At 35.7% G+C, this 10,496-nt stretch overlaps 1 protein-coding gene across 2 annotated transcripts in view; it reads right to left on the bottom strand.

Annotated features, from left to right (window-relative positions):
• Positions 1–1,912: 1,912 nt before the first annotated feature.
• Positions 1,913–10,496, bottom strand: part of LTN1 (listerin E3 ubiquitin protein ligase 1) — a 61,575-nt gene continuing 52,991 nt past the window's right edge. The window contains exons 26-30 of one of the 2 annotated variants that reach the window (XM_049627949.1): positions 7,464–7,635; positions 6,172–6,392; positions 4,595–4,789; positions 3,738–3,905; positions 1,913–3,249 (exon numbers count right to left, since the gene is read on the bottom strand). In XM_049627949.1, coding sequence (XP_049483906.1) covers positions 3,187–3,249; positions 3,738–3,905; positions 4,595–4,789; positions 6,172–6,392; positions 7,464–7,635 — 819 coding nt within the window. In that variant the 3' untranslated portion in view covers positions 1,913–3,186. Of the gene's footprint in view, positions 3,250–3,737; positions 3,906–4,594; positions 4,790–6,171; positions 6,393–7,463; positions 7,636–10,496 lie in introns of those variants that run through there. The other variant, XM_049627950.1, reaches the window with a different exon arrangement.

Below are 10,496 nucleotides of genomic sequence, written 5' to 3'. Positions count from 1 at the left end.
AACAATCGCAAAATTTAATTTCAGGTGAATCAGGCATATTTTGAAATCTATATCTTTTGAAACAAAATAGAATTTCCTTTTAACTCAGGAGAGGAATAAATTTTTAAAACGTAACACAAAAAAGACTCAATCATAAAGGAAAAGGATGATAAATCTGACTAAATTTAACTGCAAAATTCTATATAATTAACGACAGACCACATTAAAATGAAGCCACATACTAAAAGCAGCCATGTAATAGAGAAAAACAGGTATATAGATAATAAATTCACAAATGACCAGTAAATATATGAAATGACGCTAAGGTTCCTGGTAGCCAGGGAAACAGAAATTAAAACAAAAAGCTACTATCTCACAGCTCTGACTAGAAAATTTTAAAAATCTGGTAAGACTAAGTAGTGGTGATAAGACAAGAAAACCAGAATTCTCTTAAACTGTCACTGGGAGTGCAAACTTGCGTACCACTTTGGAGAACAATCTGAGAATATCTAAAGTCAAAGAGTATACATATCTACTACCTAAAAATACATTTGAGGGACGTATGTCTGGAATACCCAGCACATCCACATGAGCAAATGTTATCAAGAATGTACACATGCAGCACGGTTCTAAAAAGCAAAAAGTTGTAATTAAAATGACCATCATTGGGGGAACTGGCAGGTAAACTAATATACAACAGTTAAGTGAAAAAGCTTACAAAAGATTACATACAACAGGCTCTCGCAAAAAAAAAAAAAATTAATAAAACTGCTATATAATTACTTATGGATGCAAACACATGGTAAAGTATAAAATCTTAAAACAGGAAAGGTCACGCCAACTTCAGAACAGATTAGCTCTGGGGAGGGAAAGAGGAGATGGCATCGGGGAGGAGTACAAAAGAGGAATATTTTATTTCTTTAAAAATCAGAAGCAAATATGGCAAAATAGTTTGTGAAGAGTACAAGGGCATTTATATTATTACTCTGTATATTTGAAATATTTTATCATTAAAAAGAATCTTAATGGGCACATATGGTATAACAATAAAATAATAACATTAATCATTCACACCACAAAAAGTTATCAAGTAATAACATTAATTCTTTAAGCCACAGAAACTTATGTACATACATTAGAGCATGTGATAAGAGTTAAAAATAAATTCTAAAATTTGCAATTTACATTAGGGTTTTAAATTAATAATTTTGCTAACGGGCTTTGAATCTCATGCAATTTTTTAACGTCCTTATACTAGAATTTTAAGGGATGCTCTGCAGAGTTGTTAAAGCTATATAAACAAAACTTTAATCAATCATATTTTGTATTTCAGTCTTATTTTTGAAAGCCTTTTCTGTAGTATATAAACAGTAACAAGCTTTACATATATTTACAAGTCTCAAAGACTAAGAGTCCTAAGTATGAAGAATAGGTATTCCACTTTATTATAGTGTTTCACCAAGAGCCTGATGCCCTAAATACAAATGTGGAAAAACAATGCTCCATTATTCCCTTTTGTGTTCTTCTTGAGGTTTGGATCAGAAGCCAAGAAGTACCAATACTGGAAAAGTTATAAACAAGGTCTTATTATAAAACCATTTTTAAAGGAAAAGTGTGTAACTTTCACAGAGGAGTAACACAATCCTTTGGGATTACTATGTCAGAGAGAGACGTAAAAGAATATTTTAAGAAAGGGGTTAAGTAGAGGTAGTACAATTTTGCTATCTGTTCTTCACTTACTGACTCCTTGAGTCTCAAGGCTATAAGATAATAAACACTACAGAGAAAAATCCAAGAGACAGATAAAACTGGGTAGGATACTGCATCTACAAATTCAACTCAAGAGGGTCCATAACTCACGCATAATACTTCACTCTCGACTATAATACTCTGACCACATTCATTCTAGTTCAATAATAACCATTTTACCCAGTTGATGGCAAGCAGTGATTTTATTTAACATGACTTGCTTTTTGCCAATTAAACATTTGCAACAGAGATGATCAGCTGATCTTTCAAGGAAACTTGCTACCAGATATGCTAATATTTCCCGTGTAATGGAAGACTGCAAAAAATGATTCCAAGTTCCAAACTTCCACATGTTTATATCTTGGGCACAATTTTTTAAGGGTAACAGTGCTGTGGCAAAAGGCAGGTTTCCACCTACTTCATTTCAGCCCATTAAACTGAATTTTACTTAGTACTAAAATTATTGACTTGTACTTCTAAAGGCTGGAAAAAATAAGCTCCCCCAAATCTCTAATTTAGTGTCATCTTGGCCAGTAAGAACAGCAAAGTTTGCTTACAAAATTGAAAGCCTCCTGCAACATTTTATAATTTTTTGTTTTTTCCACCAATGTTAAATTTCAGAAATACTTATTTCTTCCCTCTCAATAGAGGGATAACTACCACTCTGCTTCCTGAATGAAATAATCTAATTTTTGCTTCTCTCAAATTCATATCCTCTGGAGACTCACTCAAACTGAGTAATAATAAAGTCACTGACAGATCTGCAATTCAAATTTCATTAATACATGGAAATTCTTCCACAGCAAAAGGTCAGTGCCACGAATTTAATTTTCTGAATTTCATAACCCTTGATAAGTGGAGACACCTTACTTAAAGTTCGGTTTACACTCTTTGCTATAGGATTTCAAAGCATGCTTCAAATAGCTTATAATAAGCTATATTAATAGCTTAGCCTCATTTTATCATTAAAATAATCTACAAATATCCGAATACTAATTAATTTTGTCATAACTAATAAATAAGTCTTAAAATATCTGTAGATAGAAATCAACCTTCTCCATTAATTTGCGTCAGTTGGACTTTTAGAATATAGATGAACAAACTGTGTTTTTTAGTTTAGTATAGTTGTACAGTGCTTTCACAAATTCCAATTCTGTAATTTAGGGTTTTTCCGTATTTATTTTTAAATATACAAAAAGATTAAACTATTAATATAAATATTTTCTCTCAAATATGTAATATTCTTATGTAAAAGAAAAGGTTTCCAAACATTTACAAAGCAATCTAAAGGTAAGTAAACCTGATTTAGGATCATTACATTAACCGAAATAATTTTCCAGAGAAGATCTCATTTAAAAGGAACGCTCACTGGCCTCCTCACATCAATACGTCAAGGTGGATCCAAAGCCACACTCTGCTTGATTTACTTCAGGGATCACTTCCAATGGAAAAAAATTTTCAGAAAAAGGTCTCACGACAGAGTGGACAAGTGGATTTGTTGCTAGACGTAAACCATTTGTACTGAAAAAGAAAAGGTTTTGAATGTCAAAAGAACTTTTAAAGCTGTTGTATTACATATACATCTAAAGTAAGCTTAACAATGATAAAGTGGAAAAGGGAGAATACCAAAATTTTAGCTTCCTCCATTCATCTCCAAGATCAACACAACTCAGTATTACTTCCAAAGGCTATAGTATGAGGCTTTCTACCTACACACAGCCACGGAGACACGTGAGGAAGACAAGACCTCCTTATGAAGCAACTGTACACGGCTGATGATTAAAGAGAGCAAAGAGCTCTGATGCCAGCTGGCCCCTGCTTCCAATTTTTTCAGTCTCATTTATGCTACTGGTCTCAGTGAACTACTAATTATCTTTTGCAGATTTTGAAAAATCATTTTAATATTAACTGCATTTAAGAGTTTAACATTGTTTTCTTTTCCAAAATTAGATATCACACATGTAAAATGTACAAAAAATATAAATAAGCTAATTTCTCTTTGGACTTACCAAGCAGGCTGAATGGAACTTCTTCTTGCATGTTCTACAGGCTTTTTTGGGAAGAGAATAGTTGAAACCATGAATGACTGAGAAACAGATCATGCAATCTTCAACACCCTCAAAACGTTTGTCTACATTATTTTTCCATAATGCTAGGCCTTCCATAATGCTTCCATTCTGTTAACAACAAGAAAAGAAAAATAGAGTAAACATGCCCTGAAGTGCACCAAAGTTATTTTTATTCAATTTCATAAATTTTAAAATCAAATTTTAATTTGGAGAGGAGAGAATCTGCTTGGCTATCTTCACACCTCCTGTTTTCTGAATGCTGGTTTTTAAAATGACCTCCCAAGTTTCAGGAACCAGATATAATTTCTCTTCACTAAAGACAGACTTGAAAGAAAGGCTTCTGCACCAACACATCAAGCTTTATAGTATCAATGTGTAAACAACTATAATTTGTTTTAAAAGTCAAAGATCTTTGAGTAGTGGGATTTCCCTAATCACAGAAGGACAGGTGAAATCTTAGACTAAAAGTAGCTCCAAAGACATTCATCAGTCTGGCATCTTACAAGAAGATTCCCTCTCAAACAACTTCCGTAACACTACATATTGTTCCAGGTCATCCACAATGCCAATGGAGTAGAGTCAATCCCTCTCAAACACCAGGAAAGAGATTGTAGAACCTTAAAAATTAAAACAGCTTGGCGGGTTCAAGTCATTTAGGCATATATGTGTGCTGATCCAAGGAAATACAGTGTATCGGTTTCAGCCTCAAGCAGAAGGGATGTATTTCAAGTTTGCCCTTTCAAAGAGCAGGTCAACAGTGCTCTATCTGGGAGGTCAATGTGGACACAGACACTTACTTGATGGGTGAGGTAAGTGCTCAACTGCAGCATCCAGTTCCGCCACTGCTGAACAGCCACTCCCACTCTCTTCCCACTCTCCACGGTTATTGAGCCCAGTGGATAATTTGAAGGCAGCTGTATAATAAGCTCAATAACTATGTCCTCAATAGCGTAAGTAGCCATCACTTCTCGAGTAGTAGCCCGAGCTTTAACCTGCAACATGGGAAAGGTAATACTTTCTTGCAAATTTCTTTCTTTTGTTCAAAAAACATCTTGATAGGATAGTCAGTCTTCATTCAAAGACAACACAGGTAAGCACGTTGGTTTATTAGACAAGAGGTATTTAGTAAATAGGTTTATATTTTAAAGTGATTTTCATGAAATTCAAAGTCAGTTTCAAAGGAAATTCTGCTCATAAAAATGTATGTTTTAGAATATTTGGCTTATCACATAAGTTTGTGAACAGACCAATGACAGAATGAGTTTTTAATTATTCCTTTTCTTCCACACAGGGTATCAAATATCACTTCTATTTCGAAGTCTCCCAAGTCTTTCTCTGCCATCGCATTCTCTTGAGCTTTAAAGCCAACCATCAACTGTTGGACTATTTCCACCTACTAACCAGCTACAAGTTCAAAAAATCACCACAAATTTTCTAACATTCCTCTCCTTTTATGGAACAGTCCCATTGATACTACCTCACTCAAGTCCTCCTTGTTACTCGTGATGTCTACACCAGTGGTATCTCCTGGCTATGCATTTGAAGCCAAGCTCCATGCCAACAGCCAGTACTATATGTTGCAGTCAGAGCAATTTCACGGATTAGAACTCTGACAGCGTCACTTGCCTCAAAGGAAAGTTTTCAGTGGCTAAATAGGACCAAATTATTTTAGACTATTATTTGAGGCCTTTCCCAATATGGCCTAATTCATCATGGAAGCAGCTGGTTCTCTATTTACTTTCAGGAATCCTACTGCGTATGAATACCGGCTTACTCGTCATTTCTTACGCAGTCACAGAAATTACATTCTCATCTCCAAACTTTTTGCTTTTGCAATGCTGCTTCTTCTATATTCAATCCCTTTCCCCTCATTGTCTTGCCCACTTCAAAGTAATCTTTCTCCATAAAGTTGCATCCAATCTCTTCAGCCAGATGAACCTTTCCCACTCTGATCGCAGAGCACTCTTCCTCTTAATGAGCCACATTTTAGTTTCCAGTGCAAAAAAGATTATCAGGATCACGCTTTCCCCTTTATCAGATTATGTGTGATTACACAATAAGGATCTGGCCCTACTAAACCATTCATTTCCCAAGTGATTGACACACAGTGCCTGGAATGGTTTTCCAATACATATTTTGAATGAACTAACGAATGTTCAAAAACTTTGGTGGGGGTATATGAAATCATAACACTGTTTTTGACAATGACAATGACAATGACAATGAGATTTGACACCTAAGAATCAGAAAACAAAGTAGACAATTTGTATAATTCTGAACCACTGGTTAATATTGTGATGATATACACTACAAATGGCAGACATAATCAATATTCAGACAGCTTTCCTGGAAAAAAATTCAAGATAATACTAACCGTCATGCCATTAAATAGTTGTGTACTTGTTTGTACAGAAGAAATTTCTTGAAAAGAAAGAACACTGCTGACATACTTGCTTGTAAATCTATCTACAATATTGAAAACACGCTTCTCACTACTATTCCACCACAGCCTAACCATGGCAGGTAAGTCTTTTAATGTCATATGATAGACTGAACAAGCCAAGTGTGGGATATGGTATGGAAGAGTTGCTGTTTCTGAGGAAAAAACAAAGTCTTAGTTAGTAACAGGTATTTCTTACATAGAATAACAGACTAGAACATCATTTTTAATTCCTTAACGCTAGAGCCAGAGCTCATAAAATAAACATGCCAAAGAAACCAGAACTCTGGAGCATTAGCTTTCTCTCATACGTTCAAAGTGAACCATTAGAATGGCAAAAAAGCAGCAAAAAGAAGGAAGATTCCAACTGACAACGAAAACTCTGCCTAGAAATAGCATTCTGTATTCCACATGACAGATCACAAAAGAGGAACGTTCATATTTAAAAAAAGAGGACCCCCACCCCCTGCCCCTGGGGGTGGAAAAAAATTAAATAAAAAGGAGGAAAAGTTTAAAGACTATCTTTCTTATAAATTATGAAAAGGAGTTTGGCCCCTACACTTTCCCCAGAGCTCACTGATGTGTTATACAAAAATCCTAGAATATCCACTTCAATACTCGTAAGACATAGTACCCTCCTCAGATCTCCAAGGCATTTAAAAAATTCCAATTGCAAGGACACCACTTAAAACACTATAGTACAACTAGATGCATGTATATCTATCCCCTCAGCTAAAATCTGAGCTCATGGAGTGAAAGAAATAAATTTCATTCATCTTTGTTTTCCCAACTGAAGGCTACTTATATATAAGTATATATTATGCTTATAAATATAGACTACTTACTCATAAAGACTTATAAGACCACAGACTTATTTAAGATTATAAGACTTATCTAAGACTATAAGTCTATAAGACTACTCATTTATAAGTATATATTGTTATTTTATAAAACATTATCATATAGTTGCTTACAGAATATTGGCCTACAGAATAAAAGATAACAGTCTCAACAAACTAGGCTTCAAAAATGTAAATTCTTACCCTTACCCACAAGATCTAAGTGTATGTCCTATTTAAATGAATATGGAAAATCGTGTCTTTCAACATTCTTGTGGCCACAACTCACATTTGGGGTTATTCTCCAAATTTGCAAGAATAAAGCATAATAAATACAACTCAATATGGACGTAGTCTCCACGAAAAAAACACAAACACACGTCTTACCTCTAATACTCAACTGGAGCTCTTCCGTAAAGAATGTTTTAGGCTCCTTATTAGAGAGCTCAATAGCTGTCTCTGCATAAGTCGGATTTTCTGGCATCAGCCTGAACAGGTGATAGAGCAATTTATTCAAACTTTTTGTTTTTCGAAGGTACATTGAATACAGTGCCCGAAGCTGGTGGGGAGTAAAGAATTTTTGTTAGTAAACCCAATTAAACCAAGAGAAGCAGTAGAGAAGAACAAACCAAAATAGAATAGATTGTACAACACAATGAAAAAGGCATTAATTTGAACACTTAGAATTACATGGAGGAGTCCTACAAAGTATGTGCCACATTCGTACTTTCCAAACATGTCATTTGATGGCACTGCTCCCTTTTCTTCACAAACAAGCAGAAGTTTTCACTATCCCCTCATTATTAGACATATGCTTCCAACATCTTTCTCAAACTATCTCCCTGTTAGCAAGTTCACCTCTACTTGGAGTCTCTCAAAATCTACTCCCCACTCCCCAGGGGATTTTCTCCCTCTCCCTCCCAAGTCTTCCACACACCCCTTCTGCACCATAGGCCTTTATCTTTCAAAATCCTGCTTAAAACTAATCCCATTTTTATGACTGACCTCACACCATATCAAACGCTCCACCAGCTTTATTCACCATAACCAAAAAGTGTAAACAATCTAAATGTCCAGCAGTGGATAAATGAATAAACAAAATGTGGTATACTGATACAATGGAATACTATTCGGTCATAAAAGGGAATGTGATACTGGGGCACCTGGGTGGCTCAGTCAGTTAAGCGTCTTGGTCTCAGGTCATGATCTCACTGTCTGTGAGTTTGAGCCCCCTATCAGGCTCTCTGCTGGCAGTACAGAGCCTGCTTTGGATCCTCTATCTCCCTCTCTCTGCCCCTCCCCCACTGGTGCTCACTCGCGCGCGCGCTCTCTCTCTCTCTCTCTCTCTCTCTCTCTCTCATAAACACTGAAAAAAGGAACGTAATGCTGATACATGCCATACATAGCATGCATGAATTTGCAAACATCATGCTAAGTGAAATAAGTCAGACACAATGAAAGACCACATATGTGAAATGTTCACAATAGGCAAATCCACAGAGATACAACATAGATTGGTGGCAGCCAGGGGCTGGCTGGAGGGTTTGAGAGGAAATAGCATAGTTTGCAAATGGGTAAAGGTTCCTTAATTCAGGTGCTGACAAGTTCCAAGATTAGATGGTGGTGATATTTACGCAATTCTGTGAATATAGCAGAAATACCAAACTGTACACTTTAAGTAAGTGAATTTGATAGTATGTGAAATACATCTCAGTAAAGCCATGAAACACACATATGCGCATAGCTTTGTTCCAGTTCAATCTGGTTCACTGGGAGTTTTGTTTGTAAGAAAAAATTTTTTAAAAAACCAGACTTAGGACTGGTAAGTTTTTTAAAAAAAAAATCCTCAGCTTGTTTTAGAACTTATCTAATTAGTGCTATTAACATCAGTTATTCTGGTTTAGTATCTACAGCTCAATTCAAGTTCCAGGCTCAGTACGTGCTGCTCTACAATTCTTTGTAGAGCTTTCCCTAAACATGTAGGTCAATGGTTTAATGAAAAAAGTGATGCCTAGTTCTTTTCTTTTTTTTTTTTTTTTAATTTTACTTTTTTTTTTAGAGAGAGAGAGAGTGCGCGCGCTCAAGTAGAGGAGGGGCAGACAGAGAGGGAGAAAGAGAGAATCCCAATGAATCCCATGGGTTCGATCCCATGAACTGTGAGATCATCACCTGAGCTGAGATCAAGAGTTAGACGCTTAACCAACTGAGTCACCCAGGCACCTGTGCATGGCCATTTTCTAAATTTATGAATATAAGACAATAAGAACAAAATTCCTACACGTGGAAGCCTCACTTTCCTCCAACTTTTTAGAGATCAACAGTATTTTAAGAAACAAATGTAAAAGCCCAACAAGGAGTTCTTGAACTGTATCACCAGCAAATAAAACGATCTCAAGTCACAAACATTAAGTGGCAGGCTTGAAGAAAAATAAAACTACTTTTTTAAAGTTTATTTATTTATTTTGAGAGAGAGAGAGAGAACATGCAGGAAGGGCAGAGAGAAGGGGAGAGAGAGAATCCCAAGCAGGCTCCACACTGTCAGTGCAGAGCCGGACATGGGGCTCGATCCCATGAACCACAAGATCATGACCTGAGCTGAAACCTAGAGTCAGACGCTTAACCTACTGAGCCACCAGGCACCCCAGAAAAATAAAACAATTTAAATATCTAGATCATTGTTGCTTCTCTGATTTGACTTTCCCCTTAGATATAAAAATAAAAAGATGTATTTGTTCATGTATTTGTATCAGGATCTGAGCGATCAGCAACAACATAAATTATAACTTAAGAAATCTGAAAAAAATCACATTTGAAAAGAATGCCATATTTAGTCACATCTTAAATATGAGGTAATAAACTGTCGGTTATTCGTACTGTCAAAAAGCCACTGTTTATATTTAAAAAGTCCTAAGTTTATTAAACTGACTCAATCAGTATTTGATTAAAACTTTTAAAATGGGGAACTGCCTAAAGAGTGAAAAGGAAAAACACACACACACACACACACACACAAAACTGTAGTAGATTTTTCCAGCTTCCCTCCTAGACAATGAGGTCTTACTTCCTAAACATGAGACAAGAGAGACATCTAGTGGCTGCTAGAATTTGGGCAAAAGAGTTCTCAGATATTTTCACCAATGAGAAATAATAGTTTGAATTACACAGGTAACATTTCACAGATCTTTCTCTAAACACTGATTTTCAAATAAGGTATATTCCCAATGATGTTTTGACTAGAACCTCCACAAGAGTCAGAAGCTAACCAAAGAAAAAACCAGCAAGATAGAATTCTTTTGAAATTATTACCATGGCAATACAAAATTAAATTATATAACTCTTGTTCCCTGCAATAAAAGGACTTGGTGGCTACATTCAGTTAGAAAAAAACTGATTCAAGCACATTCCAGAGATTACTTTTGC

This window comes from Panthera uncia, chromosome C2, assembly GCF_023721935.1.
Source record: "Panthera uncia isolate 11264 chromosome C2, Puncia_PCG_1.0, whole genome shotgun sequence".
NCBI lineage: Eukaryota > Metazoa > Chordata > Mammalia > Carnivora > Felidae > Panthera > Panthera uncia.
The sequence above is the reverse complement of the archived record's forward strand: the minus strand, read 5'-3'. Positions and strand labels throughout refer to the sequence as shown.